This window comes from Colletotrichum chrysophilum (assembly GCF_026319265.1).
Source record: "Colletotrichum chrysophilum strain AFK26 chromosome Unknown scaffold_162, whole genome shotgun sequence".
Taxonomy (NCBI): Eukaryota; Fungi; Ascomycota; class Sordariomycetes; order Glomerellales; family Glomerellaceae; genus Colletotrichum; species Colletotrichum chrysophilum.
The window spans coordinates 58,016-85,138 of record NW_026517449.1 but is presented as its reverse complement, the minus strand read 5'-3'; the positions used below and the strand labels follow the sequence as shown (position 1 = coordinate 85,138).

The 27,123-nt window shown below is 52.3% G+C and overlaps 6 protein-coding genes across 6 annotated transcripts; 2 read left to right on the top strand and 4 right to left on the bottom strand.

The window, feature by feature from the left end:
* Positions 1-4,477: 4,477 nt before the first annotated feature.
* Positions 4,478-10,004, top strand: COL26b_012095 (uncharacterized protein; the record flags this gene model as incomplete). Its single annotated transcript, XM_053184747.1, has 4 exons — positions 4,478-4,592; positions 4,716-5,039; positions 5,131-9,377; positions 9,429-10,004. The coding sequence occupies 4 exons, from the start codon at positions 4,478-4,480 to the stop codon at positions 10,002-10,004; spliced, it is 5,262 nt and encodes a 1,753-aa protein (XP_053031326.1).
* Positions 10,005-10,713: 709 nt separating this feature from the next.
* Positions 10,714-11,323, bottom strand: COL26b_012094 (uncharacterized protein; the record flags this gene model as incomplete). Its single annotated transcript, XM_053184746.1, has 3 exons — positions 10,714-10,864; positions 10,947-11,070; positions 11,209-11,323. 3 exons carry the CDS (start codon positions 11,321-11,323, stop codon positions 10,714-10,716), a joined length of 390 nt encoding a protein of 129 aa, XP_053031325.1.
* A 744-nt stretch (positions 11,324-12,067) lies between these two features.
* On the bottom strand, positions 12,068-12,585 carry COL26b_012093 (uncharacterized protein; the record flags this gene model as incomplete). The annotated part of the gene is made up of 2 exons (XM_053184745.1): positions 12,068-12,080; positions 12,356-12,585. 2 exons carry the CDS (start codon positions 12,583-12,585, stop codon positions 12,068-12,070), a joined length of 243 nt encoding a protein of 80 aa, XP_053031324.1.
* A 2,293-nt stretch (positions 12,586-14,878) lies between these two features.
* Positions 14,879-17,812, bottom strand: COL26b_012092 (uncharacterized protein; the record flags this gene model as incomplete). Its single annotated transcript, XM_053184744.1, has 11 exons — positions 14,879-14,905; positions 14,990-15,329; positions 15,384-15,478; positions 15,529-15,786; positions 15,918-16,110; positions 16,159-16,789; positions 16,847-16,953; positions 17,004-17,231; positions 17,300-17,338; positions 17,402-17,417; positions 17,503-17,812. 11 exons carry the CDS (start codon positions 17,810-17,812, stop codon positions 14,879-14,881), a joined length of 2,244 nt encoding a protein of 747 aa, XP_053031323.1.
* A 5,758-nt stretch (positions 17,813-23,570) lies between these two features.
* COL26b_012091 (uncharacterized protein) lies at positions 23,571-24,864 on the top strand (the record flags this gene model as incomplete). The annotated part of the gene is made up of 3 exons (XM_053184743.1): positions 23,571-23,865; positions 23,921-24,051; positions 24,100-24,864. The coding sequence occupies 3 exons, from the start codon at positions 23,571-23,573 to the stop codon at positions 24,862-24,864; spliced, it is 1,191 nt and encodes a 396-aa protein (XP_053031322.1).
* Positions 24,865-25,011: 147 nt separating this feature from the next.
* COL26b_012090 (uncharacterized protein) lies at positions 25,012-26,505 on the bottom strand (the record flags this gene model as incomplete). The annotated part of the gene is made up of 2 exons (XM_053184742.1): positions 25,012-26,092; positions 26,153-26,505. 2 exons carry the CDS (start codon positions 26,503-26,505, stop codon positions 25,012-25,014), a joined length of 1,434 nt encoding a protein of 477 aa, XP_053031321.1.
* Positions 26,506-27,123: the final 618 nt, after the last annotated feature.

The following is a 27,123-nucleotide window of genomic DNA, read 5'->3' as shown; positions in this document are numbered from 1 at the left end:
GCATCGAGAAGAGGGATTGTTGTATTTCATGAAACGGACGGCCACTTGCCTTTGAGCAGACGCGAGTTGATACCCATAGAAGCATGAGCATGCTGTAATGAAGCGAAACTGTTAGCGATGAGAACATTTCACGAGTAGAACCACTGTCACGATTTCAGACCACAACCACGATATGTTGAAGCAAGTTCGTTATCGGTTCATATGACCGAGGGTGACGCATGATGAGAGTCAGAGTAATTGAACGCTTCGGAAGTTCCGAGTTGAAATCACTGCGGACTAGGAAGCGACAGATAATAAGGTTGAGCAATGTCATTGAACTGCAGTTTTGCACCGTGCGGTGATAGCAGAGCAAACACCGATCAGGGCACACCCTTGAGCGTCAGTAGACAAGCTTCCAAAGGACCGGAAGACGAGAATCAGGGTAATTTCTCATATTCCTTGCGGACTTGCGGGGTAAAATGGCCCAAGCCGTCGCAGAGGCCTCAAGTCATGGGCGCAGCGAAGAGTCAGCATCGTCACTTGAGGCTACGGTACTGGGCTAAATCACGCTTCTGTGCAAGAAACAGTTTGGGGCGAGTGTGCCAGAATGACTAGGGAGTGACGACCGATGAATTCCAGCAAGACATCCAACGAATGTAAGATCACGAACTGCTTACAGTTGGCTGACGTTGCCGCCACCCAGGAACGGCTCGCCCGGCTGCTGAGTTGCGGACGCGATGAACGACACGCCAGCTGAAAACCGATTGACAATCAAAATCTCCGATACCTGTTCACTCCTGCGTGATGGAAGTTAGATCAGACGTAAAGCAGGAAACGGTCTGCCCGCGTGCAGACTGCGTCCCATTTGCCGACGTCAACTACTGCAAGCTGCAGGAGCTACGTTGTATCTGCAGACGCAATGCCACGGAGAAAACGGCTGGAACCGAGTTCGGAACAGACGGGCCTTTCCTTTGGTTCTGGCGTGGCTTGTCGGTTTGACAAGATCTCAAATGTCTTCGAGTGGTTTCACAAAACCTGCCGTGGCTTCATCCACCACGCAGAGTTCGAACTCGTAATATGACGCAACTAAAATCTTGCTGCTATCTTTGGGTTCGTTCAAGTTGCTGCTTGTTTTTTGGGGGCAGTTGTCGCTTCAACGGGGCATATCGAAGGTTGCGAGGAGCGAGAAGTCATCCACCAGCAACCCTTTCACAGTGAAGTGGAACAGGTGGACCGGGAATTGTGACTGAGGCGAGGCGTGCAGTCGGCGGTGGGTGGGCAGTTGCCAGTGGACAGCCGTGACAGCCCGCATCTCGCAGGGCAGGGCAGGTGGCAGCACAGGGCAGGCTGGGCAGCACGATGGTCCCTGCGTCCGGTGTGGATGCGAGTTGGATGTGACTTTGGCAAGCGTGACTGCCAGTGCCAGGTGCTGGTGCTGGCTGGGCGTGTTCTTTCCTTCTGCATACTTGGTATTAGGTGCTGCTCTCCGAATTGGAAACAGAAACCACGAACTGATCGTACCTGCCTGTGCCTGCCTATCGTTCCTGTGCCTTGCAGATAGATACCTAGGTAAAAAGGCAGGAAAGGTGGGCAGTCACCAGTCTCGTGGTGCCTGCGCTGTTGCTGCCGCCCTAAAACTCATCTCAGTTGGCAGTCGCCGGTCGTGCAGTTCTTTCTGTTTTCTGCTCGACTGGTGACTGCCAGGACGGGGGTTGTCACTCGCTAATGCCGCATTCGGCTAGCGCGCACCTGAATGCCCCGCCTGGCCTCCCCCAGGCTCCCCTGGTCTGGACATCGGGCCCAAGTGGCTTGGCCTCTTTTCCGTGCAGTTGCGCCCCACCATCATCTTTCACTGTTTTTTTTTTCTCTTCCTGATTGTTGCTCGTTTTTACCGATATTCTCTGTCCCTTTGGCCCCCTCCGCGCTTGCTGTTGTTGCGTTGCGTTGAGCTGCGTTGCGTTGCAGTCACGTTTTCGGCTCCCACTTGACACCATCCCCTGACTGACTGACTGACAGCGGATTCCTGGAGGAACACCACCAAAGCTAAACAGCATCTCTCTCTCTCTCTCAGAGCCAGGCTCCTGGTCGTCGACCGCCTCGATCGGGCTTGCCCTTGTCGTCGGCGGTGGCCCTTAGCCTCGACTGAAAGGGAGACGGCCTCATCAAAACGTGTTTGCCGGGATATCCTACGCCATGAGTGGAATTCCAATGGGCGACCAACTGCCCCTAGACATTCGAGCCAGTGCTTCCTGTCAAATGAGATCAAGCTCCCGGCTCTTGCTTCTCGTCGCTCAGTCTTGCTTGAGAGACACCCTCTGCACTCCGACTGGAGGACTGGAGCCACTGGACTGAGGTGCTGGATAACACGGTCCCCTCAAAAGCATGGCCACCCCTGACTTGGACCCTTGACCCTGTATCGCTAAAGTGAACGCCGGACTCTCGGCCGTTTTCTCACGCCTTTTTGGCGTTCCAACACGGCACACGGGAAACATAGCCAGTATCGTCAACATTTCTTCGATATCTGTACTCTGTACTCGCTGAGTGGTGTTGTTGGCCGTGGAATGTAGTGTGGTGAATGCCGTGTTGGCTGGGACTCTGGATAGGCTCTCTGCTGATTGCCTGCCTCCCTCCCCATGCCTCGGCCACCGGCGATATTGGAGGCAATAGTGACCTGCACTCTGTGACCTTATTGTCCTGATTTAAGCCTCAAGCCTTCGGGATGGCACTGACGATTGATTGCTTGTGGCCAAACAGGCGAGGCCAGTCCGACCACCTCGCCTGCAACTGCGACTGCGACTGCAACTGCAACTGCAACTGCTATTCAGCTGCGATGTGACTGCCTGTCTTGTTTGTTGGACGTTGCTGCCCCCTTTGATGCTTCTCTCAGGGTTCCCAGAGGGAAGGTAGGTATCGTAGTAAGGTAGCTCCTTCCTTCCCCTCCTGCTCCTCCCTCTTTCCTCCTTTCTTGCTTCATGCTGCTGTTCCTTCTCTGTCTCGTGGTTTGGATTGGTATTCCACGGTCTGCCTCTTCTCCTCTTCACATCTCCAGCTCCCGAGGTCCCTCCCTCTTTCTCTCCTCCTCCGCTGCTCCAGCCAGCCTCATTGCTCACTTCCTCCTCCTCCACCAAACTGACTCTTCCCCGGCATCAACTCTCTCCAAAACGGCATCGTGGCATTTGAGACAGTGACGATCGCCCGGGATATTTCGCAAACGAAACGACGTGCGCGACTCCCAGAACAGCAGGAGACCCTCTTCTCACGCTGCCTTCGTCCCCAAATCGGCCCAGCAGACGACTCGACTGCGCAGACTGCGAGAACGGGCGCATCCGTCACATTGCGCGCCTCCCAATCAGAAGCCACCCCCGACGCGCTTCTAATTTGCCAGACATCCACCCACCCCGGTCAAGCATCCTTATCCACGCCCATCCTCTCCTCTTGTGCAGACCGTGACTGCAGACGGTGCCTGGCCTGTCGACCTTTCGAAATAAACACCACCCACGGTTGGCTTTCCCCCTGGTCGCCCCCTGTCCTGACCCGACCGACCCTCTGCTTGCTGGCCCACGCTAACCCACCACCACGCCAGTCCGCTGCAGCCCAGGCCAATCCAATCCATTAATCTCTCCCCCGTCTTCACCTCCAGCACACACAACCGGCTCAATAGGAGCAACAGCACGGCATAGCACAGCACAGCACATCACAACGAGGACAGCAAAAGCCAGCAGCAGCAGCAGCAGCACCCGCAGCGAGTGAACGAACGAACCCCGTCCCCCTCGTCCGCCCACGCCCCCCCTTTCCCCTACGCCACCCCATCCAATTCGACTGGTCCAGCACGCCGCGCAACAAAACAGATAATTATCCCGGGCTACCCTATCCTGCGAATATCTCCAACAATCTCGCGCTCCCAAGCAACGCTGGACAACGCACAGCAGCTCCGCACTGCAACGGCAACCACAGCAGCCACTGCGAGCTCCTGTGTTCTCTTGTTTATATTTTTCTCTCCTTCTCGACCGCATGACGATCGTGTTTGCATCTCTTCATCAAGCCGCTGCTGCGCTACCGCTGCCTCGGCGAACGAAGACGCAGCCCCTTCCGCTCCTTCATCACCTCACGAACGACTCCCACCAAAACACCGGGTCCCCTCGACCACGACACGAACGAAGCATAAGAATAGTGCATGGAAGTCGACATTTCCGCGACTAGGACTCTCCACGCACCTGATTCCACCGCCCACATCGATCCGATTACACTTTTGAGACATCGGCACAACAGCACCAGATTCTGAACAGTGCTTCATACTGCCAAAGATACAGGGTCTCGCCCGGGGGATTGCACAATCCCGACACCCCCAGTTCGTTCAACTTTGTGGCCTCGCGCCTAACTTTATACAAGGAGGACCGAATTCCTCCCGCGCCGACCGTACGAAGCCTTTCTTCTTCTCTTTCCCATCATGGCCAGCTCGCCGCCGGCCTCTCCCGGGAATCAAACACCCCAAAGACCGATGAGCGCCATGGTGCGACCGTCACCGAGAAGTAATAGCCGCCTGAGCATGACCAGCAAGCATGGCGGTGGTAGCAGAGCATCTGACGAAGATGCCCGGACCGCCGTCAAAGTTGGTAAGTTTGCTCTCCCGCCGGAATCGTCGTCCGTTGTGCTTGTGACGACGTCGCGTCGCCTACCCCCCCCTTTTCCTGCAAACAGAACATCACACCACTGACCACCGACTTTCTACCACGCAGCCGTGCGCGTTCGGCCAGCACTCAAGCCCACAGACCCGGGTTACGAATTGATTCCCCAACGATTTCAGCGATCCATGGTCCAGGTCACGACAGACACCAACATAGCAATCGACTCCCCGCAAGGAAGGAAACTTTTCGTGTTTGACCGTGTCTTCGGCTCCGATGTGGACCAAGAGGGAATCTGGGAGTATCTGAGCGATTGCGTCAACGCCTTTATTCAAGGTTACAATGTCTCGCTTTTGGCATACGGTCAATCAGGAGCTGGAAAGTCGTACACGATGGGCACATCCGGGCCCAATGAACAGGGCGACCTCGAAATCATGGGTAAGTTGCACCGCATCTCGATGTCGCGAACTCGTACACCACGAGGCGATTCTCTTTTCGATAGATCTTTAGCTGACAGCAGCCTTTCTAGGTGTCATTCCCAGGGCGGCGACGGCACTCTTCGAGAAGCTCGACGGGCCGGTCACCTCAAAAAAGCAGGCCAACCGCGGGTCAATGTCCCAGCTGCGGACGCCACACCGATATTCTGCCCAAGGAGCATCGAGCTTACCGTCAGAGAGGAATTGGTCGTTGAAGGCCACATACGTTGAAATCTACAATGAGCAGCTGCGAGATCTGCTAGTACCAGACAACGTCCCACAACATGAGCGCACCAACGTTACCATTCGCGAAGACGTCAAGGGCAACATCATTCTCACCGGTCTGCGGCAAGTCGAGATTAACTCAGTAGACGACCTCATGAATGCGTTGAATTTCGGCTCGACCCTTCGACAGACAGATGCGACGGCTATTAATGCTAGGTCTTCCCGGTCTCACGCCGTATTCAGTCTCAATTTGGTGCAACGAAAGAGCGGCTTGCAGGGTTCAAATGGTGCCGACAAGCGATTTTCCGTTCCGATCGAGGCTATGACGGGATCTGAGACCTGGGTCACAACGGACAGCAAACTCCATTTCGTTGATTTGGCTGGTAGTGAACGACTCAAGAACACCGGTGCCCAAGGGGAGCGTGCCAAGGAAGGTATTTCCATCAACGCTGGTCTGGCCGCGCTCGGCAAGGTCATCTCTCAACTGTCTTCACGACAAGCCGGATCGCACGTTTCTTACCGTGACTCCAAGCTCACCCGTCTTCTCCAAGACTCACTGGGCGGGAATGCCATCACTTATATGATTGCTTGCGTGACGCCGGCCGAGTTCCATCTGAGCGAAACACTAAACACCGTCCAATATGCGCAGAGGGCCCGAGCTATCCAGAGTAAGCCCCGGATCCAGCAGGTCGAGGAAGGTGACAAGCAGGCTATCATTGATCGTCTGAAGGCGGAGGTAGCCTTCCTGCGGGAGCAAATCCGTAGCGCTGAGCGGGGAGGGGGCGAGCGACGCACAGCCTCTGCAGGTGAGAGGTCCGAGCGACAGAATGAGCGGGAAGTCGAGCTGCAAAACCAGCTGCTGGACGCCCAAGAAAACTACACGACCCTTAGCCAACGTCACGCGAAGTTAATTGCAGAAATGGCCAAGGCCCGCGACAACGAGCAAGCCGAGAACGATCAACTTGAGGAGTCACTGGGCGACACTGCGACAGAGCGACTGAATCGATCAAACTCGTTTGCTGCCGCTGTCGAGCAGGTTGTACTAGAATACGAGAAGACCATTCAAACCTTGGAGCAGTCCCTGTCGAGTACCCGCGGCACATTGTCGAATACCGAAGCCAATCTGTTGGAGAAGGAGACGAAGTGCACTTACATCGAGACGATCAACACACAACTGCAAGCACGCCTGCAAAAGCTCATGGATCGCGAAGCCAGCACCGAGAACTATCTCCACGACTTGGAGAACAAGCTTGATGGTCACACTTCTGGCGAAGAGAAGAATGCGACAATCATTGTGGAACTGCGCAAGGAAATTTCTCGCCTTAGAGAGAACGAGGCTTCCTGCGAGGACTACATCTCGACACTGGAAGAGCGACTTGCAGAGGCTGACCAGGATGCCGAGCTGATGCAGCGTGAGATTGACCGACTTGAGCAGGTGATTGAGCGTCAACGATCGCTCGGAAAGTTGGATTCTCTCTTGACCGAATTAGACCACATTCAAGGCGATAGCAAGGTCCCGGAACCCGAGACCGAGGGCCCGAATGGTCTTGCACGACGACAGATAGCCGATCACTCTCGCAGTCACTCTCATGTCAGCCGTATGAGCCGCGACGTCATCCCCGAAAATGTCGAGGAGGAGGCAGCAGCCAGCAAGGCCGTCGACTCAGGCGAGAAGGGCGGACCACACGGGGAGAAGACCAACGGAGTCAAGACACCTGAGGCTGATGAGCAGGCTTTGAACACCGACAAGCATGAGTACCCGCCACAAAGCCCCGCCCAATCCAAGTTTGTCCAAGACAAGCTGGAAAACGTCACCCAGGAGCTCCTCGACCTACGCGTTGAGCATGAGACGACCATCAACGAGTTTGACTTGTTGAACGCCAAGTACGAGGAAGCGTTGCGCACCCTCGCAGATCTTCAGGACACCATCGATGAGTCACGACACCCTGAACGCAAGGTCAGAGACTCGATGATGTCTGTCACTTCTCCCAACCTCACCAGACCGCCTTCCTTCTTCTCCGACGCAAGGTCGAGCGATTTGAAAGAGAATGGCCAGTTTTCGTCTCGGTCCTTGTCTTCCGAGTTGTCCTCCGCCATGGAGTCGCCTGCCAATGCCGATCCCTCTGATGCGGAGACTGCCACAGCTAAGCCCGAGGGAGAGTCTGATCCCGAGCATCTTTCGACCGAGGATCTTATGCACCAGGACCTCCTCGCAACGGAGGTTGAGAGGTTCAAGATGTTGGCAGCCGAGAAGGAGGAGGCCGAAAAGGAGCTGGCTGACAAGTACACTCAACTTGAACAGAAGCACCACGAGGCTCTGGACATGCTCGAGGAGCTCAAGACGGAGGTTGCCCAAGCCAAGGCCTTGGAAGTTACCTCGCCGCGAAGCGGACAACCTGTCATCCGCCGCAAATCCAGCCAGAATGTCATGATTATCGATCGCGCTCACCGATCGTTCGCCTCGCTCCGTAACATCGCCGCGGAGAACTTCGAAGAGCAGCCCGATGTCATGCAGAACTTTGAGCTGAACCTCAACGCCGCCATGCACGAACTCCACGCTCGTTCTGAGAGAATCCAGGAACTCGAGGCAGACATTGCATCCACCAAGAAGGAGATCGAGACGAAGATGACTATCATCTCTGGCCTCACCCGTGAGCGCTCCAGTTTGAAGGCTTCTCCCATGGACATGTCTGTCGTTTCCAACCTCAAGAACCAGTTGGAGGCAAATGAGAAGCAGATGAGGGATATGAGGGAGACTCACGAGGCCAGCGAAAAGAAGCTGATGGCCGAGCTCGAGAGCCTGCGAACTGCCGTGAAGGAGATTCCTGCAGATGACACCGAGTCGTCACCTCAAGCTAACGAGGCTGCGCTTGCCGCTGCCACGGCCGCTGCCGTTGCTGCTGTTCCTGAGGCATCCACAGATATCTCCGACGTTCAAACCAGAGCAGTGCCAACGACCGAGGAGAACGACAAGAAGATTACTGAACTCCAGACCGAACTGGCCAGCTGGCAGACGAAGCACCGGACCGCTCTCGACACCATGCAAGAAACGGAGGCCAAGATGAAGAAGACAATCGAGGAGCTTGAGGCTGAGATCACTTCTCTCAACACCAGAACTGCCGAGCAGTCTGCTACACGAAGTGACGAAGAGGTCAAGGAGATTGAGGAGAAGCACGAGACGCTGGTTAAGAACCTCCGCGATGAGATCAACGAGTACAAGGCGGCTATTGATGCCAACGCCAGCAAGGTCTCCGAGCTCGAAGCCGTCCACGAAGCTACCAAGGCGGAGTTGGAGGAGGCTATTAAGGCCCGTGACCTGCACGAGACGCAAGCCAAGACTCAGCAGAGCTTGATTTCAAACCTGGAGAACCAGATTGCTGCCCACGAGCAGGCTCTCAAGACCCACCAAGACGGTATGAAGCTGCTGCAAGAGAACCACGCCAAGGAGCTGGAGGAGATGAAGCAGTCAGAGCAGAAGGGCTACGAAGAACAGGTCGCTGTTCTCCTAAATGAGCACGCCGAGAACGTCAGACTCCTCGAGTGTGAGCTCAACGACGCCCGGGAAGATCTTATGAAGGTTGCTACCCAGGTCGCATTCGCTCTTGGTCTCGACGTCAGCATCGAGAAGATCACTGAGCGCATTGATGATCTCATCGCCGACCAGAAGGCCCTGACCGAGGAGCAGAAGAAGTCGGGCGAGATTCAGAAGCACGTCACTGAGCTGTCGACCATCAATGACAACATCCTCAAGGAGTTGGAGCAGGCCAAGTCGACCCTCACTGACTTGCTCACCGCAGAGGGCGAGCCTATCAGAAGCCCCGCTCCTCTTCCTGACCAGCTGTCTGCTATCCGTAAGAAGATCGGAGACCTGGAACACAGGAACAAGAAGAACTCCCGTCTCGTGGAGGAACTTGAGGATCAGCTTCAGAGCAACTTCGATCAGGTTCAGATGACCAACAACCGTCTGTCCACGCTGCAGACCGAGCGCAACGCTCAGATCGAGGACGCGCAGGCTGCTAAGTTCAAGGCCGAGTCTGAGTTGGAGTCTCTTAGGGCCGAGTACGCCGCTCTTCAGGTACGTGATTGTTACTCTCCCCCACCGATCTGCACATCTAACTTGACACAGGCCAAGCTTGACGAGGTATCCAACTCTGGCAACGTACAGCGATCCAACTCAATGAGCTCGCCTCTGCGCAAGAGCTCATCCGCTGCTTCTCTGCCTTCTCCTCCACCGGCTATTCCTCTGCCGCCCCTCCCTGGTGCCAACGCCGGTCCCAACGGAACAGTGCCGAGCACTCCTACACAAGGAACCCGCCCCGCCAGCAAAGACCACCATGGTGCTGTCAACCAAATCCAAGAGGACCAGGAGGCCCGCATCCGCACCATCGAGAAGCATCTCCAAGCCGAGAAGCAGCTCACTCAGACCCTCGAGGAGGCTCTCACGGACCTCGAACGCCAGTCCAACAAGGTCAAGGCAGACAGCGACGCCTGGCGCAAGCGCTGCACGGATCTGGAGGCCGAGATCAAGGAGCTCAAGGACCGTCCCGCGCCGACACCACAGCCGGACAACCGCTGGAGTCTTCACGCCGTGGAGGAGGAGCGCAAGAAGAGACAGGCTGCCGAGGCCCAGCAACGTCTATTGGAGGAGCGCATGAACGCTCTGTCCAAGAAGAAAAAGAAGGGTTCTCTCAACTGCTTCTAGGCGAAGCCCTGTTGTCTGGGATTTCCCACTCGAAGAGACCGGGCTCGACTGGACTCTTTTTCTTCATAAAAAAAAGTGGTTTCTTTTGTCGGGAAGGGGAGTTGTTTGATTCTTTTTCTCTGGCTCTTACTACTACCCCCTTTGCGACATTGTATTCTTGCATCTGCGAAATGTTTATGCTGGCCGAAGATGATTCCCCCTACGCATGGCGAAACCCAGAGACTGGGCAGGAGTTTCTCACACTGGCGGCTCGCGCTTGCGTCGTTCTACCAAGGGTTTTTGACGTTTTTCTCTTTCTCAATACCACTACGCGTCTTTTGCTCATGCGTCATGGACAAGGTGTTTTGAACCTTCACTTCTTCTGTTTTATCTTAATTATTTCATTTTACATAAGTCGTCTACGAATAGCAAAGACCAACGGCGTGCTCTGATGATGGCACGAGGGACAAAAAGGAACGGGAGACGGAGGTCGTGGGTTGTCAGTCGGAAGGACAACCTGGGTGGCATTCGTTAGACTTTTTCTTGAGACGGAGTGATCTGGGGGGCTAGCATACATCTTATACCTTTGGTTAATCCTAGTGCGCGCCGAACCGGATGGACTCGGTTGAATAAGAAGAATTTTGAAGTTCGCTCTGCGTTCCTAATTTGGTGATCTTGGTGCAGCTTCTCGGTGCTTTGGTTCATCTAAGGCTCTTGTGGAAGGGGCGACTCATTGCTCACCCTCCTCCGACGGGAGGACGTCGGGGAACCAGCCGTACGAGTCGAAATCCACCTCGAACTCGCCCATGGCCGTCTGCGTGACCTCGACGTCTTCGGCGCGGAGGGCGTCGGCCTGGCTTCTTGCACCGGTAGGCTGGGAGCTGTGATTGAAATGTTTAGTTAGAGTGAGAAAATGGGAGGTTTTGGGAGGAAGCGAGGGACAAATGAGTGATGAGATCCTACCGAGGTGAGATTGCGCCTTTGGCGTTGATGACGCGCTGCCACGGGACGTTCTCGTTGTTGAAGCGGGCGGAGGGGTCTGTTGGGAGGTGTTTGAGGCAGATGCCGACTTGGCGGGGACGTTCGGCTGTGATATGGTTAGTCGGAATTGATCTGAAATGGGATTTGAGATTGTTGTATTTGAGGTTCAAAGGTTGTGGTTAGAGGGGAAAATGAGGGGAAGTGAGGGTTGCAGGTGTATGTTGTAGGTGGAAGCAGGACTCACGGGTTCCGATGAGCCGGGCAATGTGCCCGTAGGTCGTCACCTTGCCGTGAGGGATCTCCTGGACGGCGGAGTAGACGGCGAAGAAGAATGTTTCTGCTTCTTCGGAGCGCGGCATCTTTTTGGTCGGTCAGAGGATCGGGGGAGTCGCGGAGAAGCGGGATGAGAGTGGAGGGAGATCGTGAATGCGGTTTGGCGGGGTATTTGGTTGGTGTTTTTGGTGACGTGAAGGGCGTGGAGGTAGTGCTTAGCAATTTTGGAGATGGCGCTAGGGATTTGAGGTCTGTGATTGGTCACATCGACATCAGAGGTGAATATGTACAATGCAACCGCTGCCCATCGTGTGGTATTGGTTTCGTCTCCTGATATTAGCCACACGCTGCTTTGGTGTGTCACGGGGTGATTAAAGCTTTTCGGTTTGGGGGATATTTGGTAATCTCGCGAGCGGTCGCTATAGTTCGATCTTGGGGCATTTGAGACTTTCATGCACTTATTGAAAATCACTCGGTCCCTGGTCAGAAGCTCCAAAGGTTCAGGATAGCGAAATTGACTGTACGTAAGACCGAGATATCCAGTTCGTAACCTCCATTTTAGATACTTCCAGTCTAAAAACATCCAGTCATCTGTGTGCTGCAAATACTCAATGTCCATCAATTCCGCTACCCTTACGTCGAAGCTAGTCTCTGCAGGAATCTGGTCTGTCGGTTTCACGGTTGTTCCACCGATGTGAAATTGCAATTCAAAATATCAGACATCGCCTCATCCTACGATTCCAGACTCAAGCAGCTACCCTCAGGTGCTATTTTGGCATCCAGTCTGAAAGAACTCCCCGTAGCAACCCACACCCTCGGTGGAAACATATTCAAGTGCCGAATCTACAGGTTGTGTCAGTATGCTGACCGTCTACAAAAAACAAGGCCAAGTGAATCGGGAGTAGCAAAATAAGGGGTGTGGCTGCTTACTGATGTTCACCTCAGAGTACCTCCAAGTTCCAAATGTTCCAATGTCGCACCGGCAGCGCATTATCTCGGTGGACGAGTTGAATGTGCACTCCCTGCAGCTTCTGCTGAACGCGCCGCTGTAGCACGAGAGGTTACATTAGTGAGCGGTCATGAGAAGGAATAGGCAGCAGAAAGAAAAAGGGACTTACTCCTTCTGGGCGCGTATTTGGCCCATGTCGTTGATGAAGCATTTTCCAAGGTCGACGTACCAGCAAGCCCTGTACGGCCACGCGACGGGGTTCGGAGACGGGCAGTTGTACTCGACTGTCGGGTGTTCGCTGTTACCAGTGTGGATGTGGCGGATGAATTGGCAATGGTCTTTGAGGGCGGCGAGGGCTCCGGCTGCGAGGAGGACGGGAGAAAGGATGGAGAGCTTCATGGTGGCTGGGCTGGATGCTGGCAGTGCGTGATGACGAGGCCTGGAGAGGGAGAGAGCTGAGTTGGATTTGGAGGCGGCTTTTGTACTTCAGAGTATGCAGGCCAAGGACGCCATTGACGGTTGAAATAGAGGTCTGTGTTTCTCGAGGAGTAGTTTTCTTAAGGGCAGGGTTGGCTCGGGGTTTGTTGAACAAACTCACCCATCAACAAAGGCATACTATGGGCTTTACGGCCGAAGCTCAGCTGTGACAGCGCGCAAAAGACAAACATGACAGAATACGTGAGCAACCCATTGTAAGGACGCAAACAGCACCGCATGGCAAAGTGTCCGTTGAAATCAGGGTGGTACGAGCGACGGAGTTGCATTCACATGGCTGAAAATGGAGCAATCGTCCGCTATGCCCGCCGGTCTGATATGCTTGGCGTTGGATTTTGTGCTCACATCTGCGCGCGGAGGTCTTCTGGTTTTGCGAGACACAATTACGGAACATTGAATTTGAATTGGGGAGGCGCAAGGAGGGCTAGGGTAGAGTTAGTATCGACTCCGGCAGAAGGGAAAGCTTTCGGTGCTGCGTGCCGCTCCAACGCCGCTTCAAACACAATTATAGAATCATTTCGCGCGAAATAACTTGCATTCGATAATTCCTGAAGCTGTCCTGCATGTGTCCTGGATCAAACGCAGGGATCAGTAGGATCACCTACAAACTTTCAAATCGCAACTTCATGAATTCAAAGTCGTTGCATTTAACCTCAAAACCATACACATTGTGGCACCAAATCAGACCGTTCTCATTCCGTACATAATCATCTGAGAAGTTACACGTCAGCGTATTCCGTCTTGAATAGGTAGCTCAGATGAAATGTAAAGTAGCACATACTCAGTAGTACCCGGGGAAAGGAAAACTGCCCCTCGGGCTTTTCTGGACATAGACAGAAGAAGTCGGTTGTCTTCTTGTCATACTGGCAATCATGACATGTCTTTGCAAAGTTTCCACTGCGTTTGAGAAATTGTTAGCCCGTATTGCGACATCAACTCCAGCAAGGTGCTTCGACAGTGCGTTGGCACGAAGGGAAAAGTCAACAGGGCCACTCACTTCTTTCTGTAGCCGAACACACCATCGTCATTGGAAAAGCAGACGGTCAAGGGCAACCAGCTGCAGCGTTCTTTCTTGCCAGAATCCATGCATCTAGCAACGATGTATGGTGATGCCTGGTTCTTTCGGCCATAGATGCTGTCTGGATCCCAGTAACGGACCTCGGAACAGCTGTCGTTGAAGCCTCCGGCTGCAAGCGCTTGTCGGATAGCGATGAGCATGATAATCAAGTTTGCAATAAGTTCCATGCTGCGGTGTTTGTAGTCTGACGAGAATTCGGGAGCTCGGGGCGTCTAGGAGGATCTCCGAGAGAAACAGGCAGCTTCAGGAGACCCTTCTATACCATCTAGACACAGGAGGAGAGGAGCGGCGCTAATTATGATCCAACTTGTGAACGACAAGGAGAGATAGTGTCAATATGAACATTCGGGCTCGTTGAATTTCATCATGATGCAAGATTTGATTACTTCAGGCAACTGTCGTTTACATATCGTCTTCCTTTGCGTTTGCGGGGTTGCGGTCTTTGAGAGGGTCGGTGCGAGAACCTCGTTTCTGTAAATGGGACAATGCTCTTTCCATTGTTATACTGAACAATGTATGTTCGGAGTACATTTAGACATCGACTATTCCGGCTCACGCCTGTACACAAACCCGAAGTCGTGTATCATTGAACTTTCTCGGGCTACAACTCTTCTCTCGTCTGTCAGCATCCATACGTTAGAACACAAGTTGAGAATCTCGAAGTGCACGTCGGGTGGCGCGTAATCGTAATGAACCGGCGAGAGCCATTCATCGACTTCGGCAGTGTTTGGATGCCCTCGACGAACTATCCTGGTGTCGCTGTGCTTGTATGACAACTCCCTCGTGTTGCTAGCTCCCTTGCATTGCAAAGCTGCCTTGATGTTTGCGAGCAGGCTGCAGTCAAGTCCCAGGGTTACTGATGCTTGCTTGATATGATTGGAATATAACTTTTATGAACAGGGCACTCCGTTTCCGTTAAGAAATCGCATCAAAGGAGGGATGAAACAATGAACAATATGTAATGTAGCTATTTAATTGAAATGTTGAAGTGCCTCGATCGACGCTGCATGGTCTCTGTTGGCAGGCGGATTTTGTGCATTTTGCCCTTCCAAAAGCAGTCAACTTCAGATGGAACTGACAAAATGCCGGCCCTGAAAGTAGACCACAGGATAAGGATAATCAACCAGTGCCGCAGTAATCAGCATACTGCTTTGATGAACTGTCAGGGTTACCCCACCACTAATGCCTCGTCAGAATCATTCAAAGTTGAAGTAAGTGATGAGAGCATACCGTGGGAAAAGGGACTTCTTTTCCAGAACCTCCAGCTACTGCGAAGGTAAGGACGAACATCATGACCTTTGCACCTGCATCAAGGCCACCACCGACAATGTAATTGTACTTGCCGAACCACGCAGGGTGTCGGAGACGCATGTACCACTGTGACCACAGCCCGGTGGCGACCTGGGACCAGATGACTGAGGTCGTGCCGGATGTTGTCTCTGAGGCGTTGTGGAATACGACAGGGGTGACGAGCTTCCGGACCTCCCAGCCATAAATCGTCTTGTACTTGCGCGAGACAAGCCATAGAGCGACAGGAATCGCAGCACCGATCACAATGGAGAGAGGGATCCTACGAATGGTAAGACTCATTTCATATCAAAAAATCATCGTCGGAAGTACTGACCAACCGTATCCGTCCTTGTTGAAGCCATAGACGTACTTTGCGAGAGACCAGGTTACGGCAGTCGTGTTGAGAGACTGGATCTTGCGTCCACTCCACTGATTATGGGTCAGCAATCCGATTAAGATCAACGTAGAGAAGAACTCACAACTTGGTTGCCGATCGGGTCTAAGAGAATCTCTCGCCGGTTGGCGACAATCGTATCCATGATCACGTAGTTCAAAGCCGTTCCGAACAGGCTTCCCCACGTCTGGAGGAGGAACATGGTCCTCCAAGGAATCTTGAGATACTGTGCCATCTTAAGGTCGGTAGACAGAAACACAGAGAGAACCGTGACTTCGTGACTAAACATGGAGAAGTAGAGGTTTGCAACTGGTTTACCCGGTTGCAAGACACCGCAGAGCATCTTGGATAAGTTATTTGTCGCCACGCTAGTACCCAAAAGGCCATACAAGCAAAGCGAGAAGGGTGCAACAATGCATCCAAGAAGCTGGATAGTCAGTAAGAGCATTCGTATTTATCGTTGGGGAGGCTTACAATTGCGCAGACATAAGCCCATGCATCCAGAGTTGTGTGTCCTTTGATGACGGCCCCAAGTCCAGTGAAGAAGCCAACGAGAAGGATCGCAAGATACCACCACATGGGCACATCCTTGTAGTTCTCCTGCATGACCTTGTAGTGAGGGTCTGTTTCAGTTTTCTTCCAAGCTTGTATCAAAGACCTCTTGATTCTTCAGAAGTTAGTTGATGTGGATCAGACTTGGGGCCAATAAACTCACAGAGGGCCGTAGAAAAGTGAGATGTGAGTGATCAAGGCTCCAATGGCAGCCATCGCCGCCATGTTTGCCCAGACGTTCGACGCAGTGAGTCGCGGAAGGCCGTGTATTTCAAGTGCCTCGGTATCCAGGATGGCATTCTGGCCAAAGACAGCAGTCTGGTTGTATACCTTGCCAGTTTTCGCGTCAAACATGGCTGTCGACATGAACGGGAACCTTTTGGCACCCCATGCGCCGCCGTAATAGAGAGAAAAACACATGATGTATGACAAGACGATGCCCACCCAAGAGTTGGCTTGCTGCAGAAGCGGAAGAGACATGTACCGGGAAGTAATGTACTGCCAGTCAAGAGAGAAATTGAGAATGCCCTGTCCCTCGTTGGAAGAAATGCCACCGAAGATGGTCATCAGGACTTTGCGCGTTGGAGGGGCCGCATTCATTGATGCAAGACAGGGGATGGAGATGCCGTTCAACCAAGGCCAGATGTACGATGCGATCGGTTCCCAGATGAACATGCCGATGGAAGAGAATCCGAACATGCGGAGACGTTCTCGATTGTTACCCTTGGGATCGCGGTGAAGAGTCTGGTAGATAGAAATCATAGGGAGGCATTGCCACCAGACCATCTCACTGGCTAGTCTGTGTTAGTATTGCCTGATTGGCCAATTATCGGGTGTGATCAAAAACTCACGATGAACAAGAATCGAGCGCAAGAGTCCGACAAGACCGTATCCGAAGATTGAAGCTGAGAAAACAGTCAGAATAGCTGTGGCCGTATCGGTGCTTCGGTCATAGAATCTACCATCTGTCAGCCCTGGAAAAGTCAGCGTCTACGGCACTTTACTCACAGCCGCTCTGCGCCGAATACCTGCACGATGGCAGCACCGTTTCCGCTAGACGTGGAAAGGATTGAAGCCACCGCGTGCTCCTTCAATCCGAAATGGCCAGGGTTGATGAAGTGAACGACTGGCCCGAGCCATCTCGCCTGAGACGGTAGGAATTTCTCAACGTGGTGTCGGCGCGGCAGAGCAACAGACCATGCCACGCCGATCACATATGCCATCAGACACAAGAAGCTGTCGACTCAAACAGTTAGACAAAGATCCCAAAACTTTTGAGTATACCGTTTGCATAAAACACTCACACCGAAGCGAAAGAAACATCTACGGGCTTATAGAAGTAGCTGTAAAGAGCCGGTCAGTATCTGTCAGAATGGGCCGATTGGCGAGTCTGATATTGGACGCACATCTGGTTGATACAGGCTGCGAGAGCGGTGAGGCCTTTTTGGCGTTAGTTTACACAATCTTCCATCGTCATGCGTATACTCAAGCCGTGAGAGAGTCTTACCGGATCCAATGATGAAAGATCGAAAGGTGCAGGCCCGATCGCCATCGTCTTGCGTTGACACAACATATCTTGCAACATCATTGCCGTCACGGATAACAACGCCGCCGTTCACCAGCTGTCTCTCGTCATCGGCCTCGTTTCGCTCAGGGTCTTTTAGATTCAAGCCATCGTCAGACTTGCGGTCTTCCTCAAGTGCTGTCGTATTCGGCGCTGTCGAGTTTTGTGCCCTGCTAGAAGGGGATGTCGCTAGCACATCATCGCTCGCTGCAGCGTCAGTAGAGACGACAGTAGCCGCCTTTGAACCCGCCATGCTTCTCCCGCGACTTTCTCTAGTAAAACGCTGATCGAGAGAAAACGTCGTTGAAATCCGTGGTCTCCCACCGGCAACCTCATCCCCCACCCACGTTTATCAACCATTGCAGTGTCGTATCGGTCCGCGAACTGCTTATCACGTCAACGACCGAATCCCTGTTCGAACCGGTCGCTTTTGTCCCGGACCCACGACCTTAAGTGCAGCCAAGCCTCTTACGGCGGAGTATTGACCAATTGGTGGCATGTTTGTGTGAGTTTCTGCGGAGTCTGGACCGGGAGTGGAGGTTTTAATCATTGACGTCGGGTTGACTCCGATCCTGAAGCCGAATTGTCGGGATTCATTTTTGAGAAGACGAAAATTTGGGCGCAGTGTTCAAATGGCGCCAGACTTGCCAAGTCAATCGCCATTTTTTGTTGACCCACAGTCCCGACAGCCCGGAACGGGTAGTATTCATCAATAGCGGAAGACACTATCGGTACCTGAGAAGCAAACGTCCATGTTACTTGGGTCGTGAAATCTAGCTGATCATGCTGGGGAAATGATGGTAATCCCAGATTGTGTTATCTTTTGATACAAAATTGCTGGTACTAAGTTGTTGCAAGACAGATGCAAAGCCTCGAGCTACGGACTCACATCCGACTAGTGGTCTACCCGTCATCCTTCCGCCTCCCTGCTACCGTCGGCTTGATCTTAGCTGTGCGATTCCATGATTTCTAGGTCCATATGCCGAAGCAAGCCCCATTCTTTTAGCAACCCCTCCTCTCCATTGGGTGGTTATTGGCGTCGAAATTGGGTTCGCCGACCCCAAAGAAATAACGGATGTAAGACTCCCTGAAATGAAGGTAGCGACAACCTAAGCAGTTGCCAGGATCGGCGTTGACGGCATGGTTCCGAGCATCGCTGACTTCTGTTTTCTATTGGAATCAGTCAGCCGGCATGCTCACCTTCAAGACGCCGAGCAGTCACAATCCTGGGGTGAAAGATTCAAACGTACCGTCACGCCGCTTTCGTTGCACACAGCAAAATAGTGCCCGTCACAAGCGGAGACGTAGCACGTTAGCTTTTCCATCTCAAGACGCGGGTTTCCCCAGCGATCATTGAAGACCGCCGCCGCCTTGCGGAGCGCAGAGTGTCCGCCTCCGCTGCCAGGATTGTAGCAGGTCCACTCGTCCCAGGGTGGTAGGTTGCCGACACCTTGTCTAGTCAGCAACTCGACTTCTTTCTGATCCCTCGTGGCTCTATCATCTCCGATGGCGACAGCCGCGGTGGCTGTGACAAGGAGCGCCAGTGTTGTAATGGTAGGCAACAGGTTCTGGGACCAGGTGATGCAGGGTTAGAAATGGTTGAAAATTGGAGACGAAAGAGGCAGTAATAATGCTTACCATTTTGAACTTGCTTCAACTAGACTGATCAAAGTTACCTTGGTCCAGGGTGTTTTTGAAGTTATCTGCAAGCTGAAGGTGTAGAGGCGATGGAGTTGTCTGTGAACAGAATGTGTCCCGGGACCACACTGGCTCATATTTATAGAAACCCACCGCAGCAAAAGCCTAGTACGGACCGAGGTGGGCTAGAAAATCCCTCGACAGAGTCCTGCACAGAAATTGTACAGGATACAGCTTCCTGCCTTTCTCGGAATGCCAAGGGTCTAGCTTACGCAAGGCGGCGACGATGATGCCTTCGAGGATCGCACAAAGCCTAGTCTGGAGGTGGCGTTTGACACAGCGCGGTACATAGTCATGGTAGTACTGCTTAAAAGAGTTGAAACATGGATAAAATAAGACCGCAACGTGAAACATAGACTCAGTCCTACGTCAGTCAGACTCGTGAGGCTAGAGAATAGGCACTGTCGTTCAAGTGGATAAAGGCACCAAATGTTCTGACGTCTTTAGTTCTGTCTCATTTTTGTTTACGTACTACTCAGATGACGTTTCTTGGATTGGACTTCGATCTTACTTGGAAAATGGTTCTCTCATCCTTAAGCTTTCAACCCTACTCTGTTCCCCAAATGCTTTCACATACTCAGTCTCCATCTCCTACCACAGGGGCAAGAAAATTGGAACTGAGCAAGCTTGCTTTACGCGATACTGAGAACAGGAAATTCATGCGTGGTCTCGTGACTATCAACAGCTGGGATCTCCGTGTCTCAACAGTGGCATGTCCCCGAAGAGGCTAAATGCCTCTCCTGGCCTCATTTTCTTTCAGCCCCGAAAACTTGATAATATCTCTGCTATACTCTCGGCTCCCACCTTAAGGCATTTTTAGGTGGTCTATAGGAATGGGTGGGACGTTCCTTTCCGTTGCTGTTCCCGAGTCCACTTGGAACAAAATACCGTAGCACATCTCGAACATGCATAATCTATGGGCCGAGAACGCCCTGTGTGTTCAAGGCCTAGCTTATTTGCGTTGGCTATTATATTGACGACGCATGTCGAGATTTCAAATCTGATACTCAAACCAGACAAGAAGACAACTCTAAGAACGCAAGGCTGCATCACTTTCAATTGAGGGACTTAACGGAGGAAAGTACCAAAGAGATAAACTTCGATGGGGGAATCAGTGTTTAGCACTAAAGCAGGCCAAGGCGTATTATCGTTCAATCAGAATTGTGCGATGCCTATTTACATCCTGGTGGTGCTTTCTTTCCCTTGGGGCAAATGCCACGCTGAATTCTCTTGTTGCGGGAATCAGGGACACCCGGAAATTCCCCAGAGTTCCTGCTTCGAAGATAAGCAGGATCTATCTGGACATTTCCTTTCACTAGTTTGCTGACACTAGCACCGCCAAATCCCGAGGCAACGGTTGAGGGCGTCGCAAGTTTACCAGCGGCATTACGGATATTGTAACCCTGTCTGATGTTAATCACTAGAGGCGCCCTATACGAGAGCTTAGCCATACCCCGGCCGAACTGGGCTGGGCAGCGTTCACAAAGACGGCAGATAAGGCGGCGCAAACGATCGCCGCCGCATGAATGCAGATGATCATGTTGATGAAAGTTGCTCGGGGCTGGAGTTGTTCTAAAATGTGCCCAAGGTTGACAGGATAAAGCGAAGTGATTTACAGCCAGGCTTCAGTCGGGAATTAGTGTCTGACCTGAGAATGATACGCGGTAAAGGCTCGGTTTAAGTACTTCTAATGTGTATCACCCAGGCGTAAAGCATTAGGTAGGGAATGCCTTATCAAAACTCCACGAGTTAATACCCACGCGGGGTGAATGACATTTAGCATCTTCGCTCACATACTGAGAGGCTGGGATGAGAATCCTTACCCTCTACTACAGATTACCTAACCGCGGGCGGTTTCAAAAGAAGCTTAAGCAAGGGGCCTAGTAAGTTGATATATTAAAAGTTAAACAATTTGCTTGACAGATAGTCATGTTCTGTCCTAACTATACTATTATGAAACACTGCCCATTGTTCTAGCATTATTCTCAGAACCATAGTTCTGCAGCATCCCAAGATAGAGTTCTGCTATCCTTCCGTTTCCTTCGTACCTTCTTCAAAGTTTCATATAGCAGGTTGTTGCCTGCGACCACACCTTGTCGACTGTTGTATGGGTCTGGCGGGGACATTTGTAAGGGCTAGGATGGAAGACAAACTTCCACTGCCAACCTATGGGGTTTCATATGAAGAGGTGCGAGTCACCAGAGACCTCTACACACACAAGCACGACCAAGTATTTCGTTCCCTTAACAAGAAGCCGAAGTCAGCTTCACTATAACACACCAAAAACCTCAGAAAGAATCTCATTTGCGACTCCAAGCTTATCGTCGAAAGGAGCGAGAAACAAGTCAGACGTTTCTTGATAGGTACCTGTGCCCTCAGCCAGGAAGCTCAAAAGAGGCAGTGCTCCTTTGTTAGAATTTTACGATCATCTGATTGATAATGCTCCATTCTCGCAGCTAGCATCTGCAACCAGTGAGTCGAACTTGCCTAACTCGGCCTAATCTCTTGGTCGTAGTGAATAAACCCCCCGTTTCACCTGGATTTGGATTTCATGTTTTCAAACGCCAACTGTAAATATTTGGCCTTCAGTTTCACAAGGACCGCGGGGGGGTTCCATTTTAGAACCTGCAGCCCTGCTTGACGAAGTTTGATGGGCACTGATTTGTGATCATACTTACAAGTGCTCTGGTATGGAAAGCCGAGGCACAGGCATTGGTCAGCTGCTGGATCTATGTGTGAACTGATGCGGAATCCTACAGGTGCTATGATGTAGCTTCAACGGTACGGAGGACGGGTATTGATTTGTGATCATACGAACAACTGCTCTCATAAAGGATGCCGAGGCACGTTAAAAGGAAAGTGAAATGGTTATGGAAAAGGAGACTAATCATACATGCGTACCTACTGACTCAAACTCTACTTAACCAAACTCTCTCGTCACCTCAGTGCCTTTCGGCCCCGCAAGGTTGACGGCCTATCTGCTACGCTCTATCCACGGCTACCTTGTAAGCTGCGAAGACCGTGCTACCGTTGGCATGGCACGAGCGAGCTGTGCTTCGGTCTTGGCCAGCCTCTCCTGGAGCTGCAGCAACTGTTCATTGCGCGTGCGACGCTGTACGACTTGATTATAACTACATGGTTGGCTGAGACGTTCCCAACGTCTGAAAGCCGATGAATATAAGTGTTAGCGTTACTTTCAATAGTTGGCAGGCCCGCTGAGATGTGGCTATCCCATACCGACGTGGCTACACGAACCCGCACGTTGGCAATGCTCTGTCGCACCGTACTTTGCGCTCCTTAAACCTTACAGTTAGACACAGCCTTGTGCAGCGCTCATATGTAGCGAAATGGCTAGATCTCTTGCCTGCATATCTCACAAGCATTGCGCGCCGTGGATGAGCTGTTGTCCTGCATCATACCAGGCGAGCTTGTCCTCGTCCAGCGATGATGTGACGGTTAGGTGGTGGGCAGTCGTCTTCCTTGCCGAGTTGTGGGATGGGCGGTGATTCATCCAAGAAAGGATGTGAAGCATTGCTGACCTGCTGGAGAGAGGAAAGCAAGACTGCGGCGCAGAGTCCTGGTGTCGGCTGGTGAGGATAAGGGCTATGCGAATGAGGAATGCTCAGGGCCGATCAGCGAGACTCGTGTTGAATCCCTTTCCCTGTCAGTGAACCTGTTGGCAGCTGGTGAGGGCTGACATGCAGTAGACTGAGCTCTCATTGTTGAGCATTGAAAGGACATCCGCACACCACAAGAGGAGTACTTAAAGTGTCTGCTCCGCCAGTAATGGCTGTAAATGCCACCAAAGATTCAATAGCATTTGTTTCAATACCAGAATATGATAGGTTGGTCGAGTCCTTGTAGCTCGAGACCAAACTCTGGTTCGGTTGCCCCTGCGGAGGACCGAGATAGCATTTTTGGACACAGGAATCTATTAGATGAATCTAACGGAAGTGCAGCAGGCTTCGTTTAACCCGCCAACAGGTGTTTGTAATTGCTACCGTTCAAAAATTGACATGAGCTACGCGTAATAGCAATGGGGGGACATTAGCACGTTTCTGTGTTCAGAGGCGGTATGACGAACTATGATTCATAATGGCTCAGCGCCACTAGCGCATTAGTTTAATTGATAGGCACTGAATGGTGCCCCTAAGCTCGTTTCGTTGTAGAGCGTGGTCAAGCTGCTTCAGCCTCTTTCATTCATTGACTACGATTTAAGTAACCTCCAACAAACCAACATCCGTCTTTCGAAAGCCCGGACCTGCAGCAAAAAATTGAAGTGTTCAAACATAGTTTTTTGAACAATTCGCATCATGTCGAACCTCAACCACGTAATAGTCTTCGGCGCAGCTGGCTTAGTCGGCTGGTCAACCGTGGAACAGCTGCTCTCCAACTACCCCGCTGAGGGATCATTCGAGAAGATCACCGCAGTGATCAATCGCCCGCTGCGCGAGTCAGAGTTCTACTGGCCACCGGAATCTGCGAACCGGCCCAGGTTGGACATAGTCTCTGGGGTAAACTTGATGAACGGCACTGCCGAAGACTTGTCCAGACAATTGAAGGAGAAAGTCCATGGGATAGCTGACGTCACCCACGTCTTTTACTTTGGTAAGAAAGCTTTCCGTTGGGATGGACGAAATCCGTATTCCTGACAGAATCATAGTATTCAAGGAGGTTAACGATGATCATATTCTGGAGTGCCAGACCAATGGCAACATGATGCAGCGTGTTGTTGACGCCATCACATCTTTGTCACCTGGGCTAAAGTCCTTCATCTACCCTGGCGGAACAAGAGTACGTAGAGACTGCCCAATAACAGGACCTAGCAACTGATATTTCTAGGGCTATGGCATATACGTCCCCGGAGGAACGTTCCAAGCTCCACTGAAGGAGTCAATGGCGGACAACCTCCCTGAGGACTATGCTAAGACGGTCGCCTATCCCTGGTACAGGCAGCTTCTAGACAAAGCTAGCGAGGGCAAGAGCTGGACGTGGACAGAAGTGTGCCCGGATGCGGTTGTGGGTTTCACTCCAAATGGATCCGGGTGGTCTCTTGCTTTGCACTGGGCTCAGTACCTCTCACTGTATGCTCACAATCACGGCGTTGATGGCACGGAAGAGCCTTCGATAGAGGTCCCGTTTCCTGGCAACGCAGCAGGCTACAACAGCCTCTTCACCCCGGTGTCTTCTCGCACACTGGGCCGCATCGCTGTTCATGCTTTGCTAAATCCGGACAAATGTGGCGGAAAGATCATCAACATGGCCGACAGTGAGAAGCCGACCAAATTTCGAGAGATATGGCCAGCGCTTGCCAAGTGGTTTGGGCTGGAGGGCGTGGACCCAGTCGAGGATGACCAGGCTCTGAAGCCCGGCGAATACATCAAGAAGCACAAGCATTTCTTTGCGGAGAAGGGCTTCCCGAAAGCCTCTTCTTCGGGCGTGGGTGCCGGAGCGTCTCAACTTGACAGCGTGGGATACTGGCTGTCCTTTGACCGGCAGCTCAGCTTGGAGCGGCTCCGTTCTGTGGGATTTTCGGACGAGAGAGATCCGACCGAAGGGTGGCTAGAGGCGTTTGAGAAATTCAGAGAAGCTGGTATTATCATGTAATAGTATTTACAAAGAAGTGAAGTTATTTGTTTCCTGATTAGCGAACGGGCCAGATCCCTCTTTCCACATGGCTTGACTGCTTGCTTATCACACGATTTTTAGTATGGTCCTGCCACCATTCCTGTGCTGCAACGATTGTGTAGTCGCCTACTTGGGCCCGGTTGGCTTAGCGGTGTTGGAAGTAGCGTTGCGTCCCTTCATGTTATTGCGGATGTTGTCGTACTTTGAAACCGGGTAAGAGATCAGGTTCTTGGAGCGATCAAGCTTGCCCATCCAATCTGCCATGTTGCGGACGATGCTCTCATCTCCCATTTTGTCCCCAGAAGCTTCCCAAAACATGGCACCTCCGAGCTTCTTTTTCTTGATGTACTCCTGCTTGTACAGAGCGCTCTTCAGATCATCATACGAGACCAGTTGCTGTGTGCGATTATCATAGGAGTAGGTTGCCTTGACCACATTGTCCCAGACAACCCTGCATCCGGGGCGAGGGAGATCCTTGTAGACAAAGATACCGGGCTGGGCTAAGGTTCCGTTTGGCAGGCCGCGGTACGACTGTCCCATGCCCTTGGTGTTACTGAAAGCACGGCCGTACAGCGGCATACCGAGGTTGATCTTCTGAGCAGGGATCCCGGCCTTCGTGTAATCCTTCACCGCCTTATCAATGCTGGCTCTGGTGCTCAAAGGGGTCTTCTTGCTTGTGAAAACATTCGATTGATGACCAGTAGTGTTCTCCCACGAACCGGCAAAATCGAAAGCCATGAGAGACCAGAAGTCGAGCGACTTGTCCATGCCTTTGAAGTCCAACTTGGCGTAGTTCTGAGGCCCAGCCGGCGCGGCGAATCCTAGCGTAAAATGATAGCCGTTGGCATATTTGACCGAGTACTGATCGAGGCCTGTTCGAAGCTCGGATAACAATTTGACGGTATTCGCAATCGTCTCGGTGGTGTTCGGATACTCGTAGTCAACATCCAACCCGTCTAGACCGAAATCGGCGACCATCGTCACAGAAGAGGCGACAAAGTTGGCTCTCAGCTTCTCGTTTGCAATGACTGGGGCAAACTTTGGAGACCAGTTGTATCCGCCAATTGACATGATGACCTTCAATTGCCTGTTGGCCATTTTCTTCATGTATAGCTGCTTCACTAATCCATAGGCATTATTGCCGGGCTCCGACACCTTGTCTTTGCCAAAAGACTTTCCAGTGTCAGCCCACGGGTCGGATGATACCCTAGACATGTTAGCGTCACTGACTGTGCCAATATGATATATCACTGCCTGCGTCACTCACACGGTTCCATTCGGCAGGATGTCCGCAAACGCGTAGAGCACATGCGTGATCTTGTCGATGGGGATGTTATCAGGGTTGTATCCAGCGCCGTATATGCTCCAGTTTGTAACATATAGAACATTGCGGTGCTGTCCGTTCATAGGAGTGCTTCCGTTGGTGGGATGGCTAGTGTTCCTTCGTCCACCTCCGCCCCCCGCGCCTCCTCCACCGCCGCCCACCCCTCCCGGTTTGTTTCCGCGCGAACCACTGCGCGAACCATCAGGCTTGCGACCCTTGTCTCCTTTACAAGCCTCGAAGGGGAAAGCGAGAATTTGTACTGCGAACAGTGACGCGATAAGTGTGGAGAGCCTCATGATGGGTGCGTAATCTGAATATGGCCAATATTGGTTACCGCCGAAGCTCACGAGAAGGCGGCGTCATAATGAGAAAATGGGCGACTTTTCCTGGACTAAAAGAGGTTTTCGACCATGCGGAGGCGAGTAGATTCCCCAACAGCCAAGAAATTGAAGCTCTACAAGCTTTGGGGGGACGCGAAGCTCTCCCGTTTTAAGCTTTGGAGACAGGGAAATAGCAGCTATCAGAGTTTCCAAAGGGCACATCTCCCGCTCCTCCATTCAAACCGACGGGCTGTCACTGGATGCCACGGGTGCAGCATCTCAGACCTGCCGGTCGGAGTATGACCCCCAGCGATGATAGTTCATCTGCACATTTGCCCTCCGACCTGTCTTTGGCGTTCCACGCAGGACAGTTGAAATAGCTCGCGACGTTGCATCACGGTAAACAATAATCAGGTCCCAATTCCTCCTCAACCTATTCTCCATCGTCGATATAGCATGGAGCGTTCGACGTTACCCCTCAAAGCTTGTTGCCTAATTCCCCCTTGTTCCGGCGGGTTGGTAATCGCCGCGCTGGAAAGACCGCCGTTTTACAAACCGCACTATCCCTCAACGGCTGACGACACTTCAACTATG